At 38.3% G+C, this 25,636-nt stretch overlaps 1 protein-coding gene and 72 non-coding genes across 73 annotated transcripts in view; 72 read left to right on the top strand and 1 right to left on the bottom strand.

The window, feature by feature from the left end:
• Positions 1–25,636, bottom strand: part of LOC146135333 (cilia- and flagella-associated protein 47-like) — a 118,398-nt gene that overhangs the window by 43,704 nt on the left and 49,058 nt on the right. The window contains 2 exon segments of the mRNA XM_083396354.1: positions 129–257; positions 640–825. Coding sequence (XP_083252480.1) covers positions 129–257; positions 640–825 — 315 coding nt within the window.
• On the top strand, positions 1,143–1,214 carry Trnap-ugg (transfer RNA proline (anticodon UGG)). Its single transcript has one exon. It is a non-coding gene; the product is annotated as a tRNA-Pro (tRNA).
• On the top strand, positions 2,249–2,320 carry Trnap-cgg (transfer RNA proline (anticodon CGG)). The gene has a single exon. It is a non-coding gene; the product is annotated as a tRNA-Pro (tRNA).
• Positions 2,529–2,600, top strand: Trnap-cgg (transfer RNA proline (anticodon CGG)). Its single transcript has one exon. It is a non-coding gene; the product is annotated as a tRNA-Pro (tRNA).
• Trnap-cgg (transfer RNA proline (anticodon CGG)) lies at positions 3,189–3,260 on the top strand. The gene has a single exon. It is a non-coding gene; the product is annotated as a tRNA-Pro (tRNA).
• Positions 3,382–3,453, top strand: Trnap-cgg (transfer RNA proline (anticodon CGG)). The gene has a single exon. It is a non-coding gene; the product is annotated as a tRNA-Pro (tRNA).
• Trnap-cgg (transfer RNA proline (anticodon CGG)) lies at positions 4,041–4,112 on the top strand. Its single transcript has one exon. It is a non-coding gene; the product is annotated as a tRNA-Pro (tRNA).
• Trnap-cgg (transfer RNA proline (anticodon CGG)) lies at positions 4,234–4,305 on the top strand. The gene has a single exon. It is a non-coding gene; the product is annotated as a tRNA-Pro (tRNA).
• Trnap-cgg (transfer RNA proline (anticodon CGG)) lies at positions 4,427–4,498 on the top strand. Its single transcript has one exon. It is a non-coding gene; the product is annotated as a tRNA-Pro (tRNA).
• Positions 4,708–4,779, top strand: Trnap-cgg (transfer RNA proline (anticodon CGG)). The gene has a single exon. It is a non-coding gene; the product is annotated as a tRNA-Pro (tRNA).
• Positions 5,079–5,150, top strand: Trnap-cgg (transfer RNA proline (anticodon CGG)). Its single transcript has one exon. It is a non-coding gene; the product is annotated as a tRNA-Pro (tRNA).
• Trnap-cgg (transfer RNA proline (anticodon CGG)) lies at positions 5,271–5,342 on the top strand. The gene has a single exon. It is a non-coding gene; the product is annotated as a tRNA-Pro (tRNA).
• Positions 5,743–5,814, top strand: Trnap-ugg (transfer RNA proline (anticodon UGG)). Its single transcript has one exon. It is a non-coding gene; the product is annotated as a tRNA-Pro (tRNA).
• Trnap-cgg (transfer RNA proline (anticodon CGG)) lies at positions 5,935–6,006 on the top strand. The gene has a single exon. It is a non-coding gene; the product is annotated as a tRNA-Pro (tRNA).
• Positions 6,127–6,198, top strand: Trnap-cgg (transfer RNA proline (anticodon CGG)). Its single transcript has one exon. It is a non-coding gene; the product is annotated as a tRNA-Pro (tRNA).
• Positions 6,320–6,391, top strand: Trnap-cgg (transfer RNA proline (anticodon CGG)). The gene has a single exon. It is a non-coding gene; the product is annotated as a tRNA-Pro (tRNA).
• Trnap-cgg (transfer RNA proline (anticodon CGG)) lies at positions 6,600–6,671 on the top strand. Its single transcript has one exon. It is a non-coding gene; the product is annotated as a tRNA-Pro (tRNA).
• On the top strand, positions 6,793–6,864 carry Trnap-cgg (transfer RNA proline (anticodon CGG)). The gene has a single exon. It is a non-coding gene; the product is annotated as a tRNA-Pro (tRNA).
• On the top strand, positions 7,073–7,144 carry Trnap-cgg (transfer RNA proline (anticodon CGG)). The gene has a single exon. It is a non-coding gene; the product is annotated as a tRNA-Pro (tRNA).
• Trnap-cgg (transfer RNA proline (anticodon CGG)) lies at positions 8,304–8,375 on the top strand. The gene has a single exon. It is a non-coding gene; the product is annotated as a tRNA-Pro (tRNA).
• On the top strand, positions 8,497–8,568 carry Trnap-cgg (transfer RNA proline (anticodon CGG)). Its single transcript has one exon. It is a non-coding gene; the product is annotated as a tRNA-Pro (tRNA).
• On the top strand, positions 8,777–8,848 carry Trnap-cgg (transfer RNA proline (anticodon CGG)). The gene has a single exon. It is a non-coding gene; the product is annotated as a tRNA-Pro (tRNA).
• On the top strand, positions 9,058–9,129 carry Trnap-cgg (transfer RNA proline (anticodon CGG)). The gene has a single exon. It is a non-coding gene; the product is annotated as a tRNA-Pro (tRNA).
• Trnap-cgg (transfer RNA proline (anticodon CGG)) lies at positions 9,250–9,321 on the top strand. Its single transcript has one exon. It is a non-coding gene; the product is annotated as a tRNA-Pro (tRNA).
• Positions 9,821–9,892, top strand: Trnap-cgg (transfer RNA proline (anticodon CGG)). The gene has a single exon. It is a non-coding gene; the product is annotated as a tRNA-Pro (tRNA).
• Positions 10,014–10,085, top strand: Trnap-cgg (transfer RNA proline (anticodon CGG)). The gene has a single exon. It is a non-coding gene; the product is annotated as a tRNA-Pro (tRNA).
• Trnap-cgg (transfer RNA proline (anticodon CGG)) lies at positions 10,590–10,661 on the top strand. Its single transcript has one exon. It is a non-coding gene; the product is annotated as a tRNA-Pro (tRNA).
• On the top strand, positions 11,057–11,128 carry Trnap-cgg (transfer RNA proline (anticodon CGG)). The gene has a single exon. It is a non-coding gene; the product is annotated as a tRNA-Pro (tRNA).
• Trnap-cgg (transfer RNA proline (anticodon CGG)) lies at positions 11,250–11,321 on the top strand. Its single transcript has one exon. It is a non-coding gene; the product is annotated as a tRNA-Pro (tRNA).
• Positions 11,530–11,601, top strand: Trnap-cgg (transfer RNA proline (anticodon CGG)). The gene has a single exon. It is a non-coding gene; the product is annotated as a tRNA-Pro (tRNA).
• Trnap-cgg (transfer RNA proline (anticodon CGG)) lies at positions 11,910–11,981 on the top strand. Its single transcript has one exon. It is a non-coding gene; the product is annotated as a tRNA-Pro (tRNA).
• Positions 12,103–12,174, top strand: Trnap-cgg (transfer RNA proline (anticodon CGG)). Its single transcript has one exon. It is a non-coding gene; the product is annotated as a tRNA-Pro (tRNA).
• Trnap-cgg (transfer RNA proline (anticodon CGG)) lies at positions 12,295–12,366 on the top strand. The gene has a single exon. It is a non-coding gene; the product is annotated as a tRNA-Pro (tRNA).
• On the top strand, positions 13,228–13,299 carry Trnap-cgg (transfer RNA proline (anticodon CGG)). Its single transcript has one exon. It is a non-coding gene; the product is annotated as a tRNA-Pro (tRNA).
• Trnap-cgg (transfer RNA proline (anticodon CGG)) lies at positions 13,421–13,492 on the top strand. Its single transcript has one exon. It is a non-coding gene; the product is annotated as a tRNA-Pro (tRNA).
• On the top strand, positions 13,701–13,772 carry Trnap-cgg (transfer RNA proline (anticodon CGG)). The gene has a single exon. It is a non-coding gene; the product is annotated as a tRNA-Pro (tRNA).
• On the top strand, positions 13,982–14,053 carry Trnap-cgg (transfer RNA proline (anticodon CGG)). The gene has a single exon. It is a non-coding gene; the product is annotated as a tRNA-Pro (tRNA).
• On the top strand, positions 14,174–14,245 carry Trnap-cgg (transfer RNA proline (anticodon CGG)). Its single transcript has one exon. It is a non-coding gene; the product is annotated as a tRNA-Pro (tRNA).
• Trnap-cgg (transfer RNA proline (anticodon CGG)) lies at positions 14,745–14,816 on the top strand. Its single transcript has one exon. It is a non-coding gene; the product is annotated as a tRNA-Pro (tRNA).
• Positions 14,938–15,009, top strand: Trnap-cgg (transfer RNA proline (anticodon CGG)). Its single transcript has one exon. It is a non-coding gene; the product is annotated as a tRNA-Pro (tRNA).
• Trnap-cgg (transfer RNA proline (anticodon CGG)) lies at positions 15,514–15,585 on the top strand. The gene has a single exon. It is a non-coding gene; the product is annotated as a tRNA-Pro (tRNA).
• Trnap-cgg (transfer RNA proline (anticodon CGG)) lies at positions 15,981–16,052 on the top strand. The gene has a single exon. It is a non-coding gene; the product is annotated as a tRNA-Pro (tRNA).
• Positions 16,174–16,245, top strand: Trnap-cgg (transfer RNA proline (anticodon CGG)). Its single transcript has one exon. It is a non-coding gene; the product is annotated as a tRNA-Pro (tRNA).
• On the top strand, positions 16,555–16,626 carry Trnap-cgg (transfer RNA proline (anticodon CGG)). The gene has a single exon. It is a non-coding gene; the product is annotated as a tRNA-Pro (tRNA).
• Trnap-cgg (transfer RNA proline (anticodon CGG)) lies at positions 16,748–16,819 on the top strand. The gene has a single exon. It is a non-coding gene; the product is annotated as a tRNA-Pro (tRNA).
• Trnap-cgg (transfer RNA proline (anticodon CGG)) lies at positions 16,940–17,011 on the top strand. Its single transcript has one exon. It is a non-coding gene; the product is annotated as a tRNA-Pro (tRNA).
• Positions 17,220–17,291, top strand: Trnap-cgg (transfer RNA proline (anticodon CGG)). Its single transcript has one exon. It is a non-coding gene; the product is annotated as a tRNA-Pro (tRNA).
• Positions 17,413–17,484, top strand: Trnap-cgg (transfer RNA proline (anticodon CGG)). Its single transcript has one exon. It is a non-coding gene; the product is annotated as a tRNA-Pro (tRNA).
• On the top strand, positions 17,694–17,765 carry Trnap-cgg (transfer RNA proline (anticodon CGG)). Its single transcript has one exon. It is a non-coding gene; the product is annotated as a tRNA-Pro (tRNA).
• Trnap-cgg (transfer RNA proline (anticodon CGG)) lies at positions 18,065–18,136 on the top strand. Its single transcript has one exon. It is a non-coding gene; the product is annotated as a tRNA-Pro (tRNA).
• Trnap-cgg (transfer RNA proline (anticodon CGG)) lies at positions 18,438–18,509 on the top strand. Its single transcript has one exon. It is a non-coding gene; the product is annotated as a tRNA-Pro (tRNA).
• On the top strand, positions 18,631–18,702 carry Trnap-cgg (transfer RNA proline (anticodon CGG)). Its single transcript has one exon. It is a non-coding gene; the product is annotated as a tRNA-Pro (tRNA).
• Positions 18,823–18,894, top strand: Trnap-cgg (transfer RNA proline (anticodon CGG)). The gene has a single exon. It is a non-coding gene; the product is annotated as a tRNA-Pro (tRNA).
• Positions 19,756–19,827, top strand: Trnap-cgg (transfer RNA proline (anticodon CGG)). Its single transcript has one exon. It is a non-coding gene; the product is annotated as a tRNA-Pro (tRNA).
• Trnap-cgg (transfer RNA proline (anticodon CGG)) lies at positions 19,949–20,020 on the top strand. Its single transcript has one exon. It is a non-coding gene; the product is annotated as a tRNA-Pro (tRNA).
• Trnap-cgg (transfer RNA proline (anticodon CGG)) lies at positions 20,229–20,300 on the top strand. Its single transcript has one exon. It is a non-coding gene; the product is annotated as a tRNA-Pro (tRNA).
• Positions 20,510–20,581, top strand: Trnap-cgg (transfer RNA proline (anticodon CGG)). Its single transcript has one exon. It is a non-coding gene; the product is annotated as a tRNA-Pro (tRNA).
• Positions 20,702–20,773, top strand: Trnap-cgg (transfer RNA proline (anticodon CGG)). The gene has a single exon. It is a non-coding gene; the product is annotated as a tRNA-Pro (tRNA).
• Positions 21,273–21,344, top strand: Trnap-cgg (transfer RNA proline (anticodon CGG)). Its single transcript has one exon. It is a non-coding gene; the product is annotated as a tRNA-Pro (tRNA).
• Trnap-cgg (transfer RNA proline (anticodon CGG)) lies at positions 21,466–21,537 on the top strand. The gene has a single exon. It is a non-coding gene; the product is annotated as a tRNA-Pro (tRNA).
• On the top strand, positions 22,042–22,113 carry Trnap-cgg (transfer RNA proline (anticodon CGG)). The gene has a single exon. It is a non-coding gene; the product is annotated as a tRNA-Pro (tRNA).
• On the top strand, positions 22,509–22,580 carry Trnap-cgg (transfer RNA proline (anticodon CGG)). Its single transcript has one exon. It is a non-coding gene; the product is annotated as a tRNA-Pro (tRNA).
• On the top strand, positions 22,702–22,773 carry Trnap-cgg (transfer RNA proline (anticodon CGG)). Its single transcript has one exon. It is a non-coding gene; the product is annotated as a tRNA-Pro (tRNA).
• Positions 22,982–23,053, top strand: Trnap-cgg (transfer RNA proline (anticodon CGG)). Its single transcript has one exon. It is a non-coding gene; the product is annotated as a tRNA-Pro (tRNA).
• Trnap-cgg (transfer RNA proline (anticodon CGG)) lies at positions 23,362–23,433 on the top strand. Its single transcript has one exon. It is a non-coding gene; the product is annotated as a tRNA-Pro (tRNA).
• On the top strand, positions 23,555–23,626 carry Trnap-cgg (transfer RNA proline (anticodon CGG)). Its single transcript has one exon. It is a non-coding gene; the product is annotated as a tRNA-Pro (tRNA).
• Positions 23,747–23,818, top strand: Trnap-cgg (transfer RNA proline (anticodon CGG)). The gene has a single exon. It is a non-coding gene; the product is annotated as a tRNA-Pro (tRNA).
• Trnap-cgg (transfer RNA proline (anticodon CGG)) lies at positions 24,027–24,098 on the top strand. Its single transcript has one exon. It is a non-coding gene; the product is annotated as a tRNA-Pro (tRNA).
• Positions 24,220–24,291, top strand: Trnap-cgg (transfer RNA proline (anticodon CGG)). Its single transcript has one exon. It is a non-coding gene; the product is annotated as a tRNA-Pro (tRNA).
• Positions 24,501–24,572, top strand: Trnap-cgg (transfer RNA proline (anticodon CGG)). Its single transcript has one exon. It is a non-coding gene; the product is annotated as a tRNA-Pro (tRNA).
• Trnap-cgg (transfer RNA proline (anticodon CGG)) lies at positions 24,872–24,943 on the top strand. The gene has a single exon. It is a non-coding gene; the product is annotated as a tRNA-Pro (tRNA).
• Trnap-cgg (transfer RNA proline (anticodon CGG)) lies at positions 25,064–25,135 on the top strand. The gene has a single exon. It is a non-coding gene; the product is annotated as a tRNA-Pro (tRNA).
• On the top strand, positions 25,536–25,607 carry Trnap-ugg (transfer RNA proline (anticodon UGG)). The gene has a single exon. It is a non-coding gene; the product is annotated as a tRNA-Pro (tRNA).

Here is a 25,636-nt window from a genome sequence, read left to right as displayed (position 1 = left end):
AGTTTACTTGGGTTTTTAAACTTTGAGTCTTGTTGTTAATATAAGCGTCTTTGACTTTGCAATTCATTATCACGCTACATTACAAATCCCTCAATAGTGCACCCAACTAAACAATACTTTGCTTCCACCTTTATGTCGATGTCAACCTCCGGGGGCTCGACAGTTCCTCCCATCCTCAGGTCGATTGTCTTCCAACCGCGAATATTCACCTGAATCCAGGTATCGAACTTCACCACTGCCGAAGGTGACAGGACGATCTGAAGGAAATATTCGTTATACTAACTTTCAGCGGAAACACAACTGGTAACTTCCCCCAAAAAAGAAAACAAAAAAAACGGGTTTAGGAAAACATTTGGCTGTTTTATGTCGTTGGTCTTAATACTATGGTTTTATAGATTTTTCTGTTTCAGGTACTGCCGCTTTTTAGGTCTTATTGTGTTTTCTCCATAAAACATACAACGCGTAAGACGCTGGTTTACGCAGCGAAAAGATTGCAAAAATACGTGCGCCGCTTTGCAAGACGAGGTAAAAGCTTGTGAATTCACAACACCAGCAAAAAATCGCAGATAATAGATACTTTATTTCAAATTAAAAAGGCGGAAGCCCGACTTTTGCGATATTCTGGGTCAACTCTTTTACCTTTAGTTCGGTGTTTCCCCCGATCGGCACCACCCCGTGAACAGGGGAGACGGTCATCCCGGGAAAGGGGTTGGAATTGATGACGTAGAACATGGCGTGGTTGTGGCCAGAGTTGTGGAGCAGCGCAGTTCGAGTTGTGCGCATGTTGAGCGGCACGTTGCCGAAGAGGATACGGCGTTCCACGAACTAAACGAAAAACAAAGAGTTTTTATTTAAACAGCAACTCTATATCAAAGGCGAAATGCTAAATCGATATGTAGGTTTCATATACCCGACGAGCACACTTTAGTTTATTTCACAAAAAGTTAAAACTTCAAATTCTTGTTTCAGCTTTAAAGTTGTTTGACGCATCGGGTGCGAGAAGTCACGCGGTCAAATCCCGGACGAGTCCATGTTAATTCATTTTATTGTAAATAGAAACTATAAAATTTCAAATTTTTGAATCAGCTTTCAAGTTGTTTGACTACAATGGTTTTGTCTGTGATAATTTGAATAAAAAATGTGGCTCGTTGGTCTATGGGTATGATTCTCGCTTTGGGTGCGAGAGTTCCCGGGTTCAATTCCCGGACGAGCCCAATTTTCTACTATTTTTTACATTGCAAATAAAAAGTTTAAATTTGAAATTCTTGTTTGAGCTTTCAAGTTGTTGGATTACAATGGACCCCACTTTACTACATTTTACATTGCAAATAGAAAGTATAAAATTTATAATTATTGTATCAGCTTTCAAGTTGTTTGATTGCAATGGTTTTGACTCTGATAATAGATATTTGAACAAAAATCGCGGCTCGTAGGTCTAGGGGTATGATTCTCGCTTCGGGTGCGAGAGGTCCCGGGTTCAATCCCGGACGAGCCCAATATTTTAAATTTACATTGCAAATTAAAACTATAAAATTTTAAATTCTTGTTTGAGCTTTTAAGTTGTTTGATTGCAATGGTTTTGACTGTGATAATAGATACTTTGAACAAAAATCGCCGCTCGTTGGTCTAGGGCAGTGGTTCTCAACCTTTTTTTCACTGCGTACCACCTCGAGCTTCTATAATCTTGTTGCGTACCAACAAATTGTCGAAAAACTCAACTTCACTCAAAATGTATTTAGGATTATTAACAGGGGTGGATTAGCTAGTTAGCCCGGAAATTTCAAAACAAATGCGGCCCACTACTCTCAAAAAAGTTTCCCGTTTTTAACTTGTAAGATACTGGTAGTCAAGTTTTGTGATTCTTTGTTCTTTTGCTATGATGCCATAAAAGAAGTTTGCATAGATGTTCCGCAAAGATAATAGTTTCTATCGTTAAAGAAGCATAAAATATTTAACTATACAATCATTATAATGAATGTATAGTTTATTGTAATAAAAAAATGCTTAACCTTTTGGAAAAACTATAATTTTACATAAAACCATAATGCGTATAGCGTACCACCCAAAATGACTTCGCGCAGGTTGAGAATCAGCTAGAGGTCCCGGGATCAATTCCCGGACGAGCCCAATTTACTACATTTTGCATTGCAAATTAAAACTATAACATTTTAAATTCTGGTCTGATCTTTCAAGTTGTTTGATTGCAATGGTTTTGACTGTGATAATAGATACTTTGAACAAAAATCGCGGCTCGTTGGTCTACGGGTATGATTCTCGCTTCGGGTGCGAGAGGTCCCGGGTTCAATTCCCGGACGAGCCCAATATGCTAAATTTTGCATTGCAAATAGAAAGTTTAAATTTTCAAATTCTTGTTTGAGCTTTCAAGTTGTTGAATTACAATGGACCACACTTTATTCGCTATACAATGCGAATAGAAAGTTTAACATTTCAAATTCTTGTTTAAGATTTCAAGTTGTTTGACTGCAATGGTTTTGTCTGTGATAATAGATACTTTGAACAAAAATCGCGGCTCGTTGGTCTAGGGGTATGATTCTCGCTTCGGGTACGAGAGGGCCCGGGTTCAATTCCCGGACGAGCCCAATTTACTACATTTTGCATTGCAAATAGAAAGTTTAAATTTCAAATTCTTGTATCAGCTTTCAAGTTGTTTGACTACAATGGTTTTGTCTGTGATAATATATACTTTGAACAAAAATCGCGGCTCGTTGGACTAGGGGTATTATTCTCGCTTCTGGTGCGAGAGGTCCCGGGTTCAATTCCCGGACGAGCCCAATATACTACATTTTACATTGCAAATTAAAACTATAACATTTTAAATTCTGGTCTGATCTTTCAAGTTGTTTGATTGCAATGGTTTTGACTGTGATAATAGATACTTTGAACAAAAATCGCGGCTCGTTGGACTAGGGGTATTATTCTCGCTTCGGGTGCGAGAGGTCCCGGGTTCAATTCCCGGACGAGCCCAATTTACTACATTTTGCATTGCAAATAGAAAGTTTAAATTTTCAAATTCTTGTTTGAGCTTTCAAGTTGTTGAATTACAATGGACCACACTTTCTTCACTATACAATGCGAATAGAAAGTTTAACATTTCAAATTCTTGTTTCAGCTTTCAAGTTGTTTGATTGCAATGGTTTTGAGCGTGATCAACTTTGAACAAAAATCGCGGCTCTTTGGTCTAGGGGTATGATTCTCGCTTCGGGTGCGAGAGGTCCCGGGTTCAATTCCCGGACGAGCCCAATATGCTACATTTTACATTGCAAATTAAAACTATGAAATTTTAAATTCTTCTTTGAGCTTTCAAGTTGTTTGATTGCAATGGTTTTCACTGTGATAATAGATACTTTGAACAAAAATCGCGGCTCGTTGGTCTAGGGGTATGATTCTCGCTTCGGGTGCGAGAGGTCCCGGGTTCAATTCCCGGACGAGCCCAATTTACTACATTTTGCATTGCAAATAGAAAGTTTAAACTTCAAATTCTTGTTTAAGATTTCAAGTTGTTTGATTGCAATGGTTTTATGTCAAGAATGAATGTTTTATTGGAATACGTGGCTCGTCGGTCGAGGGTTATGATTCTCACTTTGGGTGCGAGAGGTCGCGGGTTCAATTCCCGGACGAGCAAACTTTTTTCAATTTTAGATAGTAATCAGATAGCTTAGATTTTTTAAATTCTAGTTTCAGCTTTCAAGTTGTTTGATTGCAATGGTTTTGAGCGTGATCAACTTTGAACAAAAATCGCGGCTCTTTGGTCTAGGGATATTATTCTCGCTTCGGGTGCGAGAGGTCCCGGGTTCAATTCCCGGACGAGCCCAATTTATTACATTTTACATTGCAAATAGAAAGTTTAAATTTTCAAATTCTTGATTGAGCTTCCAAGTTGTTGGATTACAATCGACCCCACTTTACTACATTTTGCATTGCAAATAGAAAGTTTAAATTTCAAATTCTTGTTCAAGATTTCAAGTTGTTTGATTGCAATGGTTTTCACTGTGATAATAGATACTTTGAACAAAAATCGCGGCTCGTTGGTCTAGGGGTATGGTTCTCGCTTCGGGTGCGAGAGGTCCCGGGTTCAATTCCCGGACGAGCCCAATATGCTACATTTTACATTGCAAATTAAAACTATGAAATTTTAAATTCTTCTTTGAACTTTCAAGTTGTTTGATTGCAATGGTTTTCACTGTGATAATAGATACTTTGAACAAAAATCGCGGCTCGTTGGTCTAGGGGTATGATTCTCGCTTCGGGTGCGAGAGGTCCCGGGTTCAATTCCCGGACGAGCCCAATATGCTACATTTTACATTGCAAATTAAAACTATGAAATTTTAAATTCTTCTTTGAACTTTCAAGTTGTTTGACTGCAATGGTTTTGTCTGTGATAATAGATACTTTAAATGAAAAACGTGGCTCGTTGGTCTAGGGGTATGATTCTCGCTTCGGGTGCGAGAGGTCCCGGGTTCAATTCCCGGACGAGCCCAATTTATTACATTTTACATTGCAAATAGAAAGTTTAAATTTTCAAATTCTTGATTGAGCTTCCAAGTTGCTGGATTACAATGGACCCCACTTTACTACATTTTACATCGCAAATAGGAACTATAAAATTTCAAATTCTTGTTCAAGATTTCAAGTTGTTTGATTGCAATGGTTTTGACTGTGTTAATAGATACTTTGAACAAAAGTCGCGGCTCGTTGGTCTAGTGGTATGATTCTCGCTTCGGGTGCGAGAGGTCCCGGGTTCAATTCCCGGACCAGCCCAATTTACTACATTTTGCCTTGCAAATAAAAAGTTTAAATTTCAAATTCTTGTTTAACATTTCAAGATTGCAATGGTTGTATGTTAAGAATAAATGTTTTATTGGAATACGTGGCTCGTCGGTCGAGGGTTATGATTCTCACTTTGGGTGCGAGAGGCCGCGGGTTCAATTCCCGGACGAGCAAACTTCTTATAATTTTAGATAGTAATCAGATAACTTAGATTTTTTAAATTCTAGTTTCAGGTTTCAAGTTGTTTGATTGAAATGGTTTTGAGTGTGATAAACTTTGAACAAAAACGTGGCTCGTTGGTCTAGGGGTATGATTCTCGCTTCGGGTGCGAGAGGTCCCGGGTTCAATTCCCGGACGAGCCCAATTTACTACATTTTGCATTGCAAATAGAAAGTTTAAATTTCAAATTCTTGTTTAAGATTTCAAGTTGTTTGATTGCAATGGTTTTCACTGTGATAATAAATACTTTGAACAAAAGTCGCGGCTCGTTGGTCTAGGGGTATGATTCTCGCTTCGGGTGCGAGAGGTCCCGGGTTCAATTCCCGGACGAGCCCAATTTACTACATTTTGCATTGCAAATAGAAAGTTTAAATTTTCAAATTCTTGTTTGAGCTTTCAAGTTGTTGAATTACAATGGACCACACTTTCTTCACTATACAATGCGAATAGAAAGTTTAACATTTCAAATTCTTGTTTAAGATTTCAAGTTGTTTGATTGCAATGGTTTTCACTGTGATAACAGATACTTTGAACAAAAGTCGCGGCTCGTTGGTCTAGTGGTATGATTCTCGCTTCGGGTGCGAGAGATCCCGGTTTCAATTCCCGGACCAGCCCAATTTACTACATTTTGCATTGCAAATAGAAAGTTTAAATTTCAAATTCTTGTTTAAGATTTCAAGTTGTTTGATTGCAATGGTTTTCACTGTGATAATAAATACTTTGAACAAAAGTCGCGGCTCGTTGGTCTAGGGGTATGATTCTCGCTTTGGGTGCGAGAGGTCCCGGGTTCAATTCCCGGACGAGCCCAATTTACTACATTTTGCATTGCAAATAAACAGTTTAAATTTCAAATTCTTGTTTAAGATTTCAAGTTGTTTGATTGCAATGGTTTTCACTGTGATAACAGATACTTTGAACAAAAGTCGCGGCTTGTTGGTCTAGTGGTATGATTATCGCTTCGGGTGCGAGAGGTCCCGGGTTCAATTCCCGGACCAGCCCAATTTACTACATTTTGCATTGCAAATAAAAAGTGTAAATTTCAAATTCTTGTTTAACATTTCAAGTTGTTTGATTGTAATAATTTTCACTGTGATAATAGATACTTTGAATAAAAATCGCGGCTCGTTGGTCTAGGGGTATGATTCTCGCTTCGGGTGCGAGAGGTCCCGGGTTCAATTCCCGGACGAGCCCAATATACTAAATTTTACATTGCAAATTAAAACTATAAAATTTTAAATTCTTGTTTGAGCTTTCAAGTTGTTTGATTGCAATGGTTTTGACTGTGATAATAGATACTTTGAACAAAAATCGCGGCTCGTTGGTCTAGGGGTATGATTCTCGCTTCGGGTGCGAGAGGTCCCGGGTTCAATTCCCGGACGAGCCCAATTTACTACATTTTGCATTGCAAATAGAAAGTTTAAATTTTCAAATTCTTGTTTGAGCTTTCAAGTTGTTGAATTACAATGGACCACACTTTATTCGCTATACAATGCGAATAGAAAGTTTAACATTTCAAATTCTTGTTTAAGATTTCAAGTTGTTTGACTGCAATGGTTTTGTCTGTGATAATAGATACTTTGAACAAAAATCGCGGCTCGTTGGTCTAGGGGTATGATTCTCGCTTCGGGTACGAGAGGGCCCGGGTTCAATTCCCGGACGAGCCCAATTTACTACATTTTGCATTGCAAATTAAAACTATAACATTTTAAATTCTGGTCTGATCTTTCAAGTTGTTTGATTGCAATGGTTTTGACTGTGATAATAGATACTTTGAACAAAAATCGCGGCTCGTTGGTCTAGGGGTATGATTCTCGCTTCGGGTGCGAGAGGTCCCGGGTTCAATTCCCGGACGAGCCCAATTTACTACATTTTGCATTGCAAATAGAAAGTTTAAATTTTCAAATTCTTGTTTGAGCTTTCAAGTTGTTGAATTACAATGGACCACACTTTATTCGCTATACAATGCGAATAGAAAGTTTAACATTTCAAATTCTTGTTTAAGATTTCAAGTTGTTTGACTGCAATGGTTTTGTCTGTGATAATAGATACTTTGAACAAAAATCGCGGCTCGTTGGTCTAGGGGTATGATTCTCGCTTCGGGTACGAGAGGGCCCGGGTTCAATTCCCGGACGAGCCCAATTTACTACATTTTGCATTGCAAATAGAAAGTTTAAATTTCAAATTCTTGTATCAGCTTTCAAGTTGTTTGACTACAATGGTTTTGTCTGTGATAATATATACTTTGAACAAAAATCGCGGCTCGTTGGACTAGGGGTATTATTCTCGCTTCTGGTGCGAGAGGTCCCGGGTTCAATTCCCGGACGAGCCCAATATACTACATTTTACATTGCAAATTAAAACTATAACATTTTAAATTCTGGTCTGATCTTTCAAGTTGTTTGATTGCAATGGTTTTGACTGTGATAATAGATACTTTGAACAAAAATCGCGGCTCGTTGGACTAGGGGTATTATTCTCGCTTCGGGTGCGAGAGGTCCCGGGTTCAATTCCCGGACGAGCCCAATTTACTACATTTTGCATTGCAAATAGAAAGTTTAAATTTTCAAATTCTTGTTTGAGCTTTCAAGTTGTTGAATTACAATGGACCACACTTTCTTCACTATACAATGCGAATAGAAAGTTTAACATTTCAAATTCTTGTTTCAGCTTTCAAGTTGTTTGATTGCAATGGTTTTGAGCGTGATCAACTTTGAACAAAAATCGCGGCTCTTTGGTCTAGGGATATTATTCTCGCTTCGGGTGCGAGAGGTCCCGGGTTCAATTCCCGGACGAGCCCAATTTACTACATTTTGCATTGCAAATAGAAAGTTTAAACTTCAAATTCTTGTTTAAGATTTCAAGTTGTTTGATTGCAATGGTTTTATGTCAAGAATGAATGTTTTATTGGAATACGTGGCTCGTCGGTCGAGGGTTATGATTCTCACTTTGGGTGCGAGAGGTCGCGGGTTCAATTCCCGGACGAGCAAACTTTTTTCAATTTTAGATAGTAATCAGATAGCTTAGATTTTTTAAATTCTAGTTTCAGCTTTCAAGTTGTTTGATTGCAATGGTTTTGAGCGTGATCAACTTTGAACAAAAATCGCGGCTCTTTGGTCTAGGGATATTATTCTCGCTTCGGGTGCGAGAGGTCCCGGGTTCAATTCCCGGACGACCCCACTTTACTACATTTTGCATTGCAAATAGAAAGTTTAAATTTCAAATTCTTGTTCAAGATTTCAAGTTGTTTGATTGTAATGGTTTTCACTGTGATAATAGATACTTTGAACAAAAATCGCGGCTCGTTGGTCTAGGGGTATGATTCTCGCTTCGGGTGCGAGAGCTCCCGGGTTCAATTCTCGGACGAGCCCAATATGCTACTTTTTACATTGCAAATTAAAACTATGAAATTTTAAATTCTTCTTTGAGCTTTCAAGTTGTTTGATTGCAATGGTTTTCACTGTGATAATAGATACTTTGAACAAAAATCGTGGCTCGTTGGTCTAGGGGTATGATTCTCGCTTCGGGTGCGAGAGGTCCCTGGTTCAATTCCCGGACGAGCCCAATTTACTACAATTTGCATTGCAAATAGAAAGTTTAAATTTTCAAACTCTTGTTTGAGCTTTCAAGTTGTTGAATTACAATGGACCACACTTTCTTCACTATACAATGCGAATAGAAAGTTTGACATTTCAAATTCTTGTTTCAGCTTTTAAGTTGTTTGACTGCAATGGTTTTGACTGTGATAATAGATACTTTAAATGAAAAATGTGGCTCGTTGGTCTAGGGGTATGATTCTCGCTTCGGGTGCGAGAGGTCCCGGGTTCAATTCCCGGACGAGCCCAATTTATTACATTTTACATTGCAAATAGAAAGTTTAAATTTTCAAATTTTTGATTGAGCTTCCAAGTTGTTGAATTACAATGGACCCCACTTTACTACATTTTACATCGCAAATAGGAACTATAAAATTTCAAATTCTTGTTCAAGATTTCAAGTTGTTTGATTGCAATGGTTTTGAATGTGTTAATAGATACTTTGAACAAAAGTCGCGGCTCGTTGGTCTAGAGGTATGATTCTCGCTTCGGGTGCGAGAGGTCCCGTGTTCAATTCCCGGACGAGCCCAATTTACTACATTTTCCATTGCAAATAGAAAGTTTAAATTTCAAATTCTTGTTTAAGATTTCAAGTTGTTTGATTGTAATAGTTTTCACTGTGATAATAGATACTTTGAACAAAAATCGCGGCTCGTTCGTCTAGGGGTATGATTCTCGCTTCGGGTGCGAGAGGTCCCGGGATCAATTCCCGGACGAGCCCAATATACTACATTTTACATTGCAAATTAAAACTATAAAATTTTAAATTCTTGTTTGAGCTTTCAAGTTGTTTGATTGCAATGGTTTTCACTGTGATAATAGATACTTTGAACAAAAATCGGGGCTCGTTGGTCTAGGGGTATGATTCTCGCTTCGGGTGCGAGAGGTCCCTGGTTCAATTCCCGGACGATCCCAATTTACTACATTTTGCATTGCAAATAGAAAGTTTAAATTTCAAATTCTTGTTTAAGATTTCAAGTTGTTTGATTGCAATGGTTGTATGTTAAGAATGAATGTTTTATTGGAATACGTGGCTCGTCGGTCGAGGGTTATGATTCTCACTTTGGGTGCGAGAGGCCGCGGGTTCAATTCCCGGACGAGCAAACTTCTTATAATTTTAGATAGTAATCAGATAGCTTAGATTTTTTAAATTCTAGTTTCAGGTTTCAAGTTGTTTGATTGAAATGGTTTTGAGTGTGATAAACTTTTAACAAAAACGTGGCTCGTTGGTCTAGGGGTATGATTCTCGCTTCGGGTGCGAGAGGTCCCGGGTTCAATTCCCGGACGAGCCCACGTCACTACATTTTACATTGCAAATAGAAACTATAAAATTTCAAATTCTTGTTCAAGATTTCAAGTTGTTTGATTGCAATGGTTTTGACTTTGATAATAGATACTTTGAACAAAAATCGCGGCTCGTTGGTCTAGGGGTATGATTCTCGCTTCGGGTCCGAGAGGTCCCGGGTTCAATTCCCGGACGAGCCCAATTTACTACATTTTGCATTGCAAATAGAAAGTTTAAATTTCAAATTCTTGTTTAAGATTTCAAGTTGTTTTATTGCAATGGTTTTCACTGTGATAATAGATACATTGAACAAAAGCAGCGGCTCGTTGGTCTAGGGGTATGATTCTCGCTTCGGGTGCTAGAGGTCCCGGGTTCAATTCCCGGACCAGCCCAATTTACTACATTTTGCATTGCAAATAAAAAGTTTAAATTTCAAATTCTTGTAAAAGATTTCAAGTTGTTTGATTGTAATAGTTTTCACTGTGATAATAGATACTTTGAACAAAAATGGCGGCTCGTTGGTCTAGGGGTATGATTCTCGCTTCGGGTGCGAGAGGTCCCTGGTTCAATTCCCGGACGATCCCAATTTACTACATTTTGCATTGCAAATAGAAAGTTTAAATTTCAAATTCGTGTTTAAGATTTCAAGTTGTTTGATTGCAATGGTTTTCACTGTGATAATAGATACATTGAACAAAAGCAGCGGCTCGTTGGTCTAGGGGTATGATTTTCGCTTCGGGTGCTAGAGGTCCCGGGTTCAATTCCCGGACGAGCCCAATTTACTACATTTTGCATTGCAAATAGAAAGTTTAAATTTTCAAATTCTTGTTTGAGCTTTCAAGTTGTTGAATTACAATGGACCACACTTTCTTCACTATACAATGCGAATAGAAAGTTTAACATTTCAAATTCTTGTTTCAGCTTTCAAGTTGTTTGACTGCAATGGTTTTGTCTGTGATAATAGATATTTTAAACGAAAAACGTGGCTCGTTGATCTAGGGGTATGATTCTCGCTTCGGGTGCGAGAGGTCCCGGGTTCAAGTCACGGACGAGCAACTTCTTTCAATTTGAGATAGTAATCAGATAGCTTAGATTTTTTAAATTCTAGTTTCAGCTTTCAAGTTGTTTGATTGCAATGGTTTTGAGTGTGATAAACTTTGAACAAAATCGCGGCTCGTTGGTCTAGGGGTATGATTCGCGCTTCGGGTGCGAGAGGTCCCGGGTTCAATTCCCGGACGAGCCCAATTTACTACACTGTACATTGCAAATAGAAACTATAAAATTTCAAATTCTTGTTCAAGATTTCAAGTTGTTTGATTGCAATGGTTTTGACTGTGATAATAGATACTCTGAACAAAAATAGCGGCTCGTTGGTCTAGGGGTATGATTCTCGCTTCGGGTGCGAGAGGTCCCGGGTTCAATTCCCGGACGAGCCCAATTTATTACATTTTACATTGCAAATAGAAAGTTTAAATTTTCAAATTCTTGATTGAGCTTCCAAGTTGTTGGATTACAATGGACCCCACTTTACTACATTTTACATTGCAAATAGGAACTATAAAATTTCAAATTCTTGTTTAAGATTTCAAGTTGTTTGATTGCAATGGTTTTGACTGTGATAATAGATACTTTGAACAAATTCGCGGCTCGTTGGTCTAGGGGTATGATTCTCGCTTCGGGTGCGAGAGGTCCCGGGTTCAATTCCCGGACGAGCCCAATTTACTACATTTTGCATTGCGAATAGAAAGTTTAAATTTCAAATTCTTGTTTAAGATTTCAAGTTGTTTGATTTCAATGGTTTTATGTCAAGAATGAATGTTTTTATTGGAATACGTGGCTCGTCGGTCGAGGGTTATGATTCTCACTACGGGTGCGAGAGGTCGCGGGTTCAATTCCCGGACGAGCAAACTTCTTTCAATTTTAGATAGTAATCAGATAGCTTAGATTTTTTAAATTATAGTTTCAACTTTCAAGTTGTTTGATTGCAATGGTTTCGAGTGTGATAAACTTTGAACAAAAATCACGGCTCGTTGGTCTAGGGGTATGATTCTCGCTTCGGGTGCGAGAGGTCCCGGGTTCAATTCCCGGACGAGCCCAATTTACTACATTTTACATTGCAAATAAAAACTATAAAATTTTAAATTCTTGTATCAGCTTTCAACTTGTTTGACTACAATGGTTTTGTCTGTGATAATAGATACTTTGAACAAAAATCGCGGATCGTTGGTCTAGGGGTATGATTCTCGCTTCGGGTGGGAGAGGTCCCGGGTTCAATTCCCGGACGAGCCAAATTTACTACATTTTGCATTGCAAATAGAAAGTTTAAATTTCAAATTCTTGTTTAAGATTTCAAGTTGTTTGATTGCAATGGTTTTCACTGTGATGATATATACTTTCAACAAAAATCACGGCTCGTTGGTCTAGGGGTATGATTCTCGCTTCGGGTGCGAGAGGTCCCGGGTTCAATTCCCGGATCAGCCCAATTTGTAACATTTTACATTGCAAATAGAAAGTTTAAATTTTCAAATTCTTTATTGGGCTTCTAAGTTGTTGGGTTACAATGGACCCACTTTACTACATTTTACATTGCAAATAGAAAGTTTAAATTTTCAAATTCTTGTTTGAGCTTTCAAGTTGTTGAATTACAATGGACCACACTTTCTTCACTATACAATGCGAATAGAAAGTTTAACATTTCAAATTCTTGTTTCAGCTTTCAAGTTGTTTGATTGCAATGGTTTTGAGCGTGATCAACTTTGAACAAAAATCGCGGCTCTTTGGTCTAGGGATATTATTCTCGCTTCGGGTGCGAGAGGTCCCGGGTTCAATTCCCGGACGAGCCCAATTTACTACATTTTGCATTGCAAATAGAAAGTTTAAACTTCAAATTCTTGTTTAAGATTTCAAGTTGTTTGATTGCAATGGTTTTATGTCAAGAATGAATGTTTTATTGGAATACGTGGCTCGTCGGTCGAGGGTTATGATTCTCACTTTGGGTGCGAGAGGTCGCGGGTTCAATTCCCGGACGAGCAAACTTTTTTCAATTTTAGATAGTAATCAGATAGCTTAGATTTTTTAAATTCTAGTTTCAGCTTTCAAGTTGTTTGATTGCAATGGTTTTGAGCGTGATCAACTTTGAACAAAAATCGCGGCTCTTTGGTCTAGGGATATTATTCTCGCTTCGGGTGCGAGAGGTCCCGGGTTCAATTCCCGGACGACCCCACTTTACTACATTTTGCATTGCAAATAGAAAGTTTAAATTTCAAATTCTTGTTCAAGATTTCAAGTTGTTTGATTGTAATGGTTTTCACTGTGATAATAGATACTTTGAACAAAAATCGCGGCTCGTTGGTCTAGGGGTATGATTCTCGCTTCGGGTGCGAGAGCTCCCGGGTTCAATTCTCGGACGAGCCCAATATGCTACTTTTTACATTGCAAATTAAAACTATGAAATTTTAAATTCTTCTTTGAGCTTTCAAGTTGTTTGATTGCAATGGTTTTCACTGTGATAATAGATACTTTGAACAAAAATCGTGGCTCGTTGGTCTAGGGGTATGATTCTCGCTTCGGGTGCGAGAGGTCCCTGGTTCAATTCCCGGACGAGCCCAATTTACTACAATTTGCATTGCAAATAGAAAGTTTAAATTTTCAAACTCTTGTTTGAGCTTTCAAGTTGTTGAATTACAATGGACCACACTTTCTTCACTATACAATGCGAATAGAAAGTTTGACATTTCAAATTCTTGTTTCAGCTTTTAAGTTGTTTGACTGCAATGGTTTTGACTGTGATAATAGATACTTTAAATGAAAAATGTGGCTCGTTGGTCTAGGGGTATGATTCTCGCTTCGGGTGCGAGAGGTCCCGGGTTCAATTCCCGGACGAGCCCAATTTATTACATTTTACATTGCAAATAGAAAGTTTAAATTTTCAAATTTTTGATTGAGCTTCCAAGTTGTTGAATTACAATGGACCCCACTTTACTACATTTTACATCGCAAATAGGAACTATAAAATTTCAAATTCTTGTTCAAGATTTCAAGTTGTTTGATTGCAATGGTTTTGAATGTGTTAATAGATACTTTGAACAAAAGTCGCGGCTCGTTGGTCTAGAGGTATGATTCTCGCTTCGGGTGCGAGAGGTCCCGTGTTCAATTCCCGGACGAGCCCAATTTACTACATTTTCCATTGCAAATAGAAAGTTTAAATTTCAAATTCTTGTTTAAGATTTCAAGTTGTTTGATTGTAATAGTTTTCACTGTGATAATAGATACTTTGAACAAAAATCGCGGCTCGTTCGTCTAGGGGTATGATTCTCGCTTCGGGTGCGAGAGGTCCCGGGATCAATTCCCGGACGAGCCCAATATACTACATTTTACATTGCAAATTAAAACTATAAAATTTTAAATTCTTGTTTGAGCTTTCAAGTTGTTTGATTGCAATGGTTTTCACTGTGATAATAGATACTTTGAACAAAAATCGGGGCTCGTTGGTCTAGGGGTATGATTCTCGCTTCGGGTGCGAGAGGTCCCTGGTTCAATTCCCGGACGATCCCAATTTACTACATTTTGCATTGCAAATAGAAAGTTTAAATTTCAAATTCTTGTTTAAGATTTCAAGTTGTTTGATTGCAATGGTTGTATGTTAAGAATGAATGTTTTATTGGAATACGTGGCTCGTCGGTCGAGGGTTATGATTCTCACTTTACGTGCGAGAGGCCGCGGGTTCAATTCCCGGACGAGCAAACTTCTTATAATTTTAGATAGTAATCAGATAGCTTAGATTTTTTAAATTCTAGTTTCAGGTTTCAAGTTGTTTGATTGAAATGGTTTTGAGTGTGATAAACTTTTAACAAAAACGTGGCTCGTTGGTCTAGGGGTATGATTCTCGCTTCGGGTGCGAGAGGTCCCGGGTTCAATTCCCGGACGAGCCCACGTCACTACATTTTACATTGCAAATAGAAACTATAAAATTTCAAATTCTTGTTCAAGATTTCAAGTTGTTTGATTGCAATGGTTTTGACTTTGATAATAGATACTTTGAACAAAAATCGCGGCTCGTTGGTCTAGGGGTATGATTCTCGCTTCGGGTCCGAGAGGTCCCGGGTTCAATTCCCGGACGAGCCCAATTTACTACATTTTGCATTGCAAATAGAAAGTTTAAATTTCAAATTCTTGTTTAAGATTTCAAGTTGTTTTATTGCAATGGTTTTCACTGTGATAATAGATACATTGAACAAAAGCAGCGGCTCGTTGGTCTAGGGGTATGATTCTCGCTTCGGGTGCTAGAGGTCCCGGGTTCAATTCCCGGACCAGCCCAATTTACTACATTTTGCATTGCAAATAAAAAGTTTAAATTTCAAATTCTTGTAAAAGATTTCAAGTTGTTTGATTGTAATAGTTTTCACTGTGATAATAGATACTTTGAACAAAAATGGCGGCTCGTTGGTCTAGGGGTATGATTCTCGCTTCGGGTGCGAGAGGTCCCTGGTTCAATTCCCGGACGATCCCAATTTACTACATTTTGCATTGCAAATAGAAAGTTTAAATTTCAAATTCGTGTTTAAGATTTCAAGTTGTTTGATTGCAATGGTTTTCACTGTGATAATAGATACATTGAACAAAAGCAGCGGCTCGTTGGTCTAGGGGTATGATTTTCGCTTCGGGTGCTAGAGGTCCCGGGTTCAATTCCCGGACGAGCCCAATTTACTACATTTTGCATTGCAAATAGAAAGTTTAAATTTTCAAATTCTTGTTTGAGCTTTCAAGTTGTTGAATTACAATGGACCACACTTTCTTCACTATACAATGCGAATAGAAAGTTTAACATTTCAAATTCTTGTTTCAGCTTTCAAGTTGTTTGACTGCAATGGTTTTGTCTGTGATAATAGATATTTTAAACGAAAAACGTGGCTCGTTGATCTAGGGGTATGATTCTCGCTTCGGGTGCGAGAGGTCCCGGGTTCAAGTCACGGACGAGCAACTTCTTTCAATTTGAGATAGTAATCAGATAGCTTAGATTTTTTAAATTCTAGTTTCAGCTTTCAAGTTGTTTGATTGCAATGGTTTTGAGTGTGATAAACTTTGAACAAAATCGCGGCTCGTTGGTCTAGGGGTATGATTCGCGCTTCGGGTGCGAGAGGTCCCGGGTTCAATTCCCGGACGAGCCCAATTTACTACACTGTACATTGCAAATAGAAACTATAAAATTTCAAATTCTTGTTCAAGATTTCAAGTTGTTTGATTGCAATGGTTTTGACTGTGATAATAGATACTCTGAACAAAAATAGCGGCTCGTTGGTCTAGGGGTATGATTCTCGCTTCGGGTGCGAGAGGTCCCGGGTTCAATTCCCGGACGAGCCCAATTTATTACATTTTACATTGCAAATAGAAAGTTTAAATTTTCAAATTCTTGATTGAGCTTCCAAGTTGTTGGATTACAATGGTTTTATGTCAAGAATGAATGTTTTTATTGGAATACGTGGCTCGTCGGTCGAGGGTTATGATTCTCACTACGGGTGCGAGAGGTCGCGGGTTCAATTCCCGGACGAGCAAACTTCTTTCAATTTTAGATAGTAATCAGATAGCTTAGATTTTTTAAATTATAGTTTCAACTTTCAAGTTGTTTGATTGCAATGGTTTCGAGTGTGATAAACTTTGAACAAAAATCACGGCTCGTTGGTCTAGGGGTATGATTCTCGCTTCGGGTGCGAGAGGTCCCGGGTTCAATTCCCGGACGAGCCCAATTTACTACATTTTACATTGCAAATAAAAACTATAAAATTTTAAATTCTTGTATCAGCTTTCAACTTGTTTGACTACAATGGTTTTGTCTGTGATAATAGATACTTTGAACAAAAATCGCGGATCGTTGGTCTAGGGGTATGATTCTCGCTTCGGGTGGGAGAGGTCCCGGGTTCAATTCCCGGACGAGCCAAATTTACTACATTTTGCATTGCAAATAGAAAGTTTAAATTTCAAATTCTTGTTTAAGATTTCAAGTTGTTTGATTGCAATGGTTTTCACTGTGATGATATATACTTTCAACAAAAATCACGGCTCGTTGGTCTAGGGGTATGATTCTCGCTTCGGGTGCGAGAGGTCCCGGGTTCAATTCCCGGATCAGCCCAATTTGTAACATTTTACATTGCAAATAGAAAGTTTAAATTTTCAAATTCTTTATTGGGCTTCTAAGTTGTTGGGTTACAATGGACCCACTTTACTACATTTTACATTGCAAATAGGAACTATAAAATTTCAAATTCTTGTTCAAGATTTCAAGTTGTTTGATTGCAATGGTTTTGACTGTGATAATAGATACTTTGAACAAAAATCGCGGCTCGTTGGTCTAGGGGTATGATTCTCGCTTCGGGTGCGAGAGGTCCCGGGTTCAATTCCCGGACGAGCCCAATATGCTAAATTTTACATTGCAAATTAAAACTATGAAATTTTAAATTCTTCTTTGAGCTTTCAAGTTGTTTGACTGCAATGGTTTTGTCTGTGATAATAGATACTTTAAATGAAAAACGTGGCTCGTTGGTCTAGGGGTATGATTCTCGCTTCGGGTGCGAGAGGTCCCGGGTTCAATTCCCGGACGAGCCCAATTTATTACATTTTACATTGCAAATAGAAAGTTTAAATTTTCAAATTTTTGATTGAGCTTCCAAGTTGTAGAATTACAATGGACCCCACTTTACTACATTTTACATCGCAAATAGGAACTATAAAATTTCAAATTCTTGTTCAAGATTTCAAGTTGTTTGATTGCAATGGTTTTGACTGTGTTAATAGATACTTTGAACAAAAGTCGCGGCTCGTTGGTCTAGTGGTATGATTCTCGCTTCGGGTGCGAGAGGTCCCGGGTTCAATTCCCGGACCAGCCCAATTTACTACATTTTGCCTTGCAAATAAAAAGTTTAAATTTCAAATTCTTGTTTAACATTTCAAGATTGCAATGGTTGTATGTTAAGAATAAATGTTTTATTGGAATACGTGGCTCGTCGGTCGAGGGTTATGATTCTCACTTTGGGTGCGAGAGGCCGCGGGTTCAATTCCCGGACGAGCAAACTTCTTATAATTTTAGATAGTAATCAGATAACTTAGATTTTTTAAATTCTAGTTTCTGGTTTCAAGTTGTTTGATTGAAATGGTTTTGAGTGTGATAAACTTTGAACAAAAACGTGGCTCGTTGGTCTAGGGGTATGATTCTCGCTTCGGGTGCGAGAGGTCCCGGGTTCAATTCCCGGACCAGCCCAATTTACTACATTTTGCCTTGCAAATAAAAAGTTTAAATTTCAAATTCTTGTTTAACATTTCAAGATTGCAATGGTTGTATGTTAAGAATAAATGTTTTTATTGGAATACGTGGCTCGTCGGTCGAGGGTTATGATTCTCACTACGGGTGCGAGAGGTCGCGGGTTCAATTCCCGGACGAGCAAACTTCTTTCAATTTTAGATAGTAATCAGATAGCTTAGATTTTTTAAATTATAGTTTCAACTTTCAAGTTGTTTGATTGCAATGGTTTCGAGTGTGATAAACTTTGAACAAAAATCACGGCTCGTTGGTCTAGGGGTATGATTCTCGCTTCGGGTGCGAGAGGTCCCGGGTTCAATTCCCGGACGAGCCCAATTTACTACATTTTACATTGCAAATAAAAACTATAAAATTTTAAATTCTTGTATCAGCTTTCAACTTGTTTGACTACAATGGTTTTGTCTGTGATAATAGATACTTTGAACAAAAATCGCGGATCGTTGGTCTAGGGGTATGATTCTCGCTTCGGGTGGGAGAGGTCCCGGGTTCAATTCCCGGACGAGCCAAATTTACTACATTTTGCATTGCAAATAGAAAGTTTAAATTTCAAATTCTTGTTTAAGATTTCAAGTTGTTTGATTGCAATGGTTTTCACTGTGATGATATATACTTTCAACAAAAATCACGGCTCGTTGGTCTAGGGGTATGATTCTCGCTTCGGGTGCGAGAGGTCCCGGGTTCAATTCCCGGATCAGCCCAATTTGTAACATTTTACATTGCAAATAGAAAGTTTAAATTTTCAAATTCTTTATTGGGCTTCTAAGTTGTTGGGTTACAATGGACCCACTTTACTACATTTTACATTGCAAATAGAAAGTTTAAATTTTCAAATTCTTGTTTGAGCTTTCAAGTTGTTGAATTACAATGGACCACACTTTCTTCACTATACAATGCGAATAGAAAGTTTAACATTTCAAATTCTTGTTTCAGCTTTCAAGTTGTTTGATTGCAATGGTTTTGAGCGTGATCAACTTTGAACAAAAATCGCGGCTCTTTGGTCTAGGGATATTATTCTCGCTTCGGGTGCGAGAGGTCCCGGGTTCAATTCCCGGACGAGCCCAATTTACTACATTTTGCATTGCAAATAGAAAGTTTAAACTTCAAATTCTTGTTTAAGATTTCAAGTTGTTTGATTGCAATGGTTTTATGTCAAGAATGAATGTTTTATTGGAATACGTGGCTCGTCGGTCGAGGGTTATGATTCTCACTTTGGGTGCGAGAGGTCGCGGGTTCAATTCCCGGACGAGCAAACTTTTTTCAATTTTAGATAGTAATCAGATAGCTTAGATTTTTTAAATTCTAGTTTCAGCTTTCAAGTTGTTTGATTGCAATGGTTTTGAGCGTGATCAACTTTGAACAAAAATCGCGGCTCTTTGGTCTAGGGATATTATTCTCGCTTCGGGTGCGAGAGGTCCCGGGTTCAATTCCCGGACGACCCCACTTTACTACATTTTGCATTGCAAATAGAAAGTTTAAATTTCAAATTCTTGTTCAAGATTTCAAGTTGTTTGATTGTAATGGTTTTCACTGTGATAATAGATACTTTGAACAAAAATCGCGGCTCGTTGGTCTAGGGGTATGATTCTCGCTTCGGGTGCGAGAGCTCCCGGGTTCAATTCTCGGACGAGCCCAATATGCTACTTTTTACATTGCAAATTAAAACTATGAAATTTTAAATTCTTCTTTGAGCTTTCAAGTTGTTTGATTGCAATGGTTTTCACTGTGATAATAGATACTTTGAACAAAAATCGTGGCTCGTTGGTCTAGGGGTATGATTCTCGCTTCGGGTGCGAGAGGTCCCTGGTTCAATTCCCGGACGAGCCCAATTTACTACAATTTGCATTGCAAATAGAAAGTTTAAATTTTCAAACTCTTGTTTGAGCTTTCAAGTTGTTGAATTACAATGGACCACACTTTCTTCACTATACAATGCGAATAGAAAGTTTGACATTTCAAATTCTTGTTTCAGCTTTTAAGTTGTTTGACTGCAATGGTTTTGACTGTGATAATAGATACTTTAAATGAAAAATGTGGCTCGTTGGTCTAGGGGTATGATTCTCGCTTCGGGTGCGAGAGGTCCCGGGTTCAATTCCCGGACGAGCCCAATTTATTACATTTTACATTGCAAATAGAAAGTTTAAATTTTCAAATTTTTGATTGAGCTTCCAAGTTGTTGAATTACAATGGACCCCACTTTACTACATTTTACATCGCAAATAGGAACTATAAAATTTCAAATTCTTGTTCAAGATTTCAAGTTGTTTGATTGCAATGGTTTTGAATGTGTTAATAGATACTTTGAACAAAAGTCGCGGCTCGTTGGTCTAGAGGTATGATTCTCGCTTCGGGTGCGAGAGGTCCCGTGTTCAATTCCCGGACGAGCCCAATTTACTACATTTTCCATTGCAAATAGAAAGTTTAAATTTCAAATTCTTGTTTAAGATTTCAAGTTGTTTGATTGTAATAGTTTTCACTGTGATAATAGATACTTTGAACAAAAATCGCGGCTCGTTCGTCTAGGGGTATGATTCTCGCTTCGGGTGCGAGAGGTCCCGGGATCAATTCCCGGACGAGCCCAATATACTACATTTTACATTGCAAATTAAAACTATAAAATTTTAAATTCTTGTTTGAGCTTTCAAGTTGTTTGATTGCAATGGTTTTCACTGTGATAATAGATACTTTGAACAAAAATCGGGGCTCGTTGGTCTAGGGGTATGATTCTCGCTTCGGGTGCGAGAGGTCCCTGGTTCAATTCCCGGACGATCCCAATTTACTACATTTTGCATTGCAAATAGAAAGTTTAAATTTCAAATTCTTGTTTAAGATTTCAAGTTGTTTGATTGCAATGGTTGTATGTTAAGAATGAATGTTTTATTGGAATACGTGGCTCGTCGGTCGAGGGTTATGATTCTCACTTTACGTGCGAGAGGCCGCGGGTTCAATTCCCGGACGAGCAAACTTCTTATAATTTTAGATAGTAATCAGATAGCTTAGATTTTTTAAATTCTAGTTTCAGGTTTCAAGTTGTTTGATTGAAATGGTTTTGAGTGTGATAAACTTTTAACAAAAACGTGGCTCGTTGGTCTAGGGGTATGATTCTCGCTTCGGGTGCGAGAGGTCCCGGGTTCAATTCCCGGACGAGCCCACGTCACTACATTTTACATTGCAAATAGAAACTATAAAATTTCAAATTCTTGTTCAAGATTTCAAGTTGTTTGATTGCAATGGTTTTGACTTTGATAATAGATACTTTGAACAAAAATCGCGGCTCGTTGGTCTAGGGGTATGATTCTCGCTTCGGGTCCGAGAGGTCCCGGGTTCAATTCCCGGACGAGCCCAATTTACTACATTTTGCATTGCAAATAGAAAGTTTAAATTTCAAATTCTTGTTTAAGATTTCAAGTTGTTTTATTGCAATGGTTTTCACTGTGATAATAGATACATTGAACAAAAGCAGCGGCTCGTTGGTCTAGGGGTATGATTCTCGCTTCGGGTGCTAGAGGTCCCGGGTTCAATTCCCGGACCAGCCCAATTTACTACATTTTGCATTGCAAATAAAAAGTTTAAATTTCAAATTCTTGTAAAAGATTTCAAGTTGTTTGATTGTAATAGTTTTCACTGTGATAATAGATACTTTGAACAAAAATGGCGGCTCGTTGGTCTAGGGGTATGATTCTCGCTTCGGGTGCGAGAGGTCCCTGGTTCAATTCCCGGACGATCCCAATTTACTACATTTTGCATTGCAAATAGAAAGTTTAAATTTCAAATTCGTGTTTAAGATTTCAAGTTGTTTGATTGCAATGGTTTTCACTGTGATAATAGATACATTGAACAAAAGCAGCGGCTCGTTGGTCTAGGGGTATGATTTTCGCTTCGGGTGCTAGAGGTCCCGGGTTCAATTCCCGGACGAGCCCAATTTACTACATTTTGCATTGCAAATAGAAAGTTTAAATTTTCAAATTCTTGTTTGAGCTTTCAAGTTGTTGAATTACAATGGACCACACTTTCTTCACTATACAATGCGAATAGAAAGTTTAACATTTCAAATTCTTGTTTCAGCTTTCAAGTTGTTTGACTGCAATGGTTTTGTCTGTGATAATAGATATTTTAAACGAAAAACGTGGCTCGTTGATCTAGGGGTATGATTCTCGCTTCGGGTGCGAGAGGTCCCGGGTTCAAGTCACGGACGAGCAACTTCTTTCAATTTGAGATAGTAATCAGATAGCTTAGATTTTTTAAATTCTAGTTTCAGCTTTCAAGTTGTTTGATTGCAATGGTTTTGAGTGTGATAAACTTTGAACAAAATCGCGGCTCGTTGGTCTAGGGGTATGATTCGCGCTTCGGGTGCGAGAGGTCCCGGGTTCAATTCCCGGACGAGCCCAATTTACTACACTGTACATTGCAAATAGAAACTATAAAATTTCAAATTCTTGTTCAAGATTTCAAGTTGTTTGATTGCAATGGTTTTGACTGTGATAATAGATACTCTGAACAAAAATAGCGGCTCGTTGGTCTAGGGGTATGATTCTCGCTTCGGGTGCGAGAGGTCCCGGGTTCAATTCCCGGACGAGCCCAATTTATTACATTTTACATTGCAAATAGAAAGTTTAAATTTTCAAATTCTTGATTGAGCTTCCAAGTTGTTGGATTACAATGGACCCCACTTTACTACATTTTACATTGCAAATAGGAACTATAAAATTTCAAATTCTTGTTTAAGATTTCAAGTTGTTTGATTGCAATGGTTTTGACTGTGATAATAGATACTTTGAACAAATTCGCGGCTCGTTGGTCTAGGGGTATGATTCTCGCTTCGGGTGCGAGAGGTCCCGGGTTCAATTCCCGGACGAGCCCAATTTACTACATTTTGCATTGCGAATAGAAAGTTTAAATTTCAAATTCTTGTTTAAGATTTCAAGTTGTTTGATTTCAATGGTTTTATGTCAAGAATGAATGTTTTTATTGGAATACGTGGCTCGTCGGTCGAGGGTTATGATTCTCACTACGGGTGCGAGAGGTCGCGGGTTCAATTCCCGGACGAGCAAACTTCTTTCAATTTTAGATAGTAATCAGATAGCTTAGATTTTTTAAATTATAGTTTCAACTTTCAAGTTGTTTGATTGCAATGGTTTCGAGTGTGATAAACTTTGAACAAAAATCACGGCTCGTTGGTCTAGGGGTATGATTCTCGCTTCGGGTGCGAGAGGTCCCGGGTTCAATTCCCGGACGAGCCCAATTTACTACATTTTACATTGCAAATAAAAACTATAAAATTTTAAATTCTTGTATCAGCTTTCAACTTGTTTGACTACAATGGTTTTGTCTGTGATAATAGATACTTTGAACAAAAATCGCGGATCGTTGGTCTAGGGGTATGATTCTCGCTTCGGGTGGGAGAGGTCCCGGGTTCAATTCCCGGACGAGCCAAATTTACTACATTTTGCATTGCAAATAGAAAGTTTAAATTTCAAATTCTTGTTTAAGATTTCAAGTTGTTTGATTGCAATGGTTTTCACTGTGATGATATATACTTTCAACAAAAATCACGGCTCGTTGGTCTAGGGGTATGATTCTCGCTCCGGGTGCGAGAGGTCCCGGGTTCAATTCCCGGATCAGCCCAATTTGTAACATTTTACATTGCAAATAGAAAGTTTAAATTTTCAAATTCTTTATTGGGCTTCTAAGTTGTTGGGTTAAAATGGACCCACTTTACTACATTTTACATTGCAAATAGGAACTATAAAATTTCAAATTCTTGTTCAAGATTTCAAGTTGTTTGATTGCAATGGTTTTGACTGTGATAATAGATACTTTGAACAAAAATCGCGGCTCGTTGGTCTAGGGGTATGATTCTCGCTTCGGGTGCGAGAGGTCCCGGGTTCAATTCCCGGACGAGCCCAATATGCTAAATTTTACATTGCAAATTAAAACTATGAAATTTTAAATTCTTCTTTGAGCTTTCAAGTTGTTTGACTGCAATGGTTTTGTCTGTGATAATAGATACTTTAAATGAAAAACGTGGCTCGTTGGTCTAGGGGTATGATTCTCGCTTCGGGTGCGAGAGGTCCCGGGTTCAATTCCCGGACGAGCCCAATTTATTACATTTTACATTGCAAATAGAAAGTTTAAATTTTCAAATTTTTGATTGAGCTTCCAAGTTGTAGAATTACAATGGACCCCACTTTACTACATTTTACATCGCAAATAGGAACTATAAAATTTCAAATTCTTGTTCAAGATTTCAAGTTGTTTGATTGCAATGGTTTTGACTGTGTTAATAGATACTTTGAACAAAAGTCGCGGCTCGTTGGTCTAGTGGTATGATTCTCGCTTCGGGTGCGAGAGGTCCCGGGTTCAATTCCCGGACCAGCCCAATTTACTACATTTTGCCTTGCAAATAAAAAGTTTAAATTTCAAATTCTTGTTTAACATTTCAAGATTGCAATGGTTGTATGTTAAGAATAAATGTTTTATTGGAATACGTGGCTCGTCGGTCGAGGGTTATGATTCTCACTTTGGGTGCGAGAGGCCGCGGGTTCAATTCCCGGACGAGCAAACTTCTTATAATTTTAGATAGTAATCAGATAACTTAGATTTTTTAAATTCTAGTTTCTGGTTTCAAGTTGTTTGATTGAAATGGTTTTGAGTGTGATAAACTTTGAACAAAAACGTGGCTCGTTGGTCTAGGGGTATGATTCTCGCTTCGGGTGCGAGAGGTCCCGGGTTCAATTCCCGGACGAGCCCAATTTACTACATTTTGCATTGCAAATAGAAAGTTTAAATTTCAAATTCTTGTTTAAGATTTCAAGTTGTTTGATTGCAATGGTTTTCACTGTGATAATAAATACTTTGAACAAAAGTCGCGGCTCGTTGGTCTAGGGGTATGATTCTCGCTTCGGGTGCGAGAGGTCCCGGGTTCAATTCCCGGACGAGCCCAATTTACTACATTTTGCATTGCAAATAGAAAGTTTAAATTTTCAAATTCTTGTTTGAGCTTTCAAGTTGTTGAATTACAATGGACCACACTTTCTTCACTATACAATGCGAATAGAAAGTTTAACATTTCAAATTCTTGTTTAAGATTTCAAGTTGTTTGATTGCAATGGTTTTCACTGTGATAACAGATACTTTGAACAAAAGTCGCGGCTCGTTGGTCTAGTGGTATGATTCTCGCTTCGGGTGCGAGAGATCCCGGTTTCAATTCCCGGACCAGCCCAATTTACTACATTTTGCATTGCAAATAGAAAGTTTAAATTTCAAATTCTTGTTTAAGATTTCAAGTTGTTTGATTGCAATGGTTTTCACTGTGATAATAAATACTTTGAACAAAAGTCGCGGCTCGTTGGTCTAGGGGTATGATTCTCGCTTTGGGTGCGAGAGGTCCCGGGTTCAATTCCCGGACGAGCCCAATTTACTACATTTTGCATTGCAAATAAA

Source organism: Ascidiella aspersa, chromosome 8 (assembly GCF_963924565.1).
Source record: "Ascidiella aspersa chromosome 8, kaAscAspe10.2, whole genome shotgun sequence".
NCBI lineage: Eukaryota > Metazoa > Chordata > Ascidiacea > Phlebobranchia > Ascidiidae > Ascidiella > Ascidiella aspersa.
Note: the sequence above shows the minus strand (reverse complement) of the source record. Positions and strands in the feature narration are given on the sequence as shown.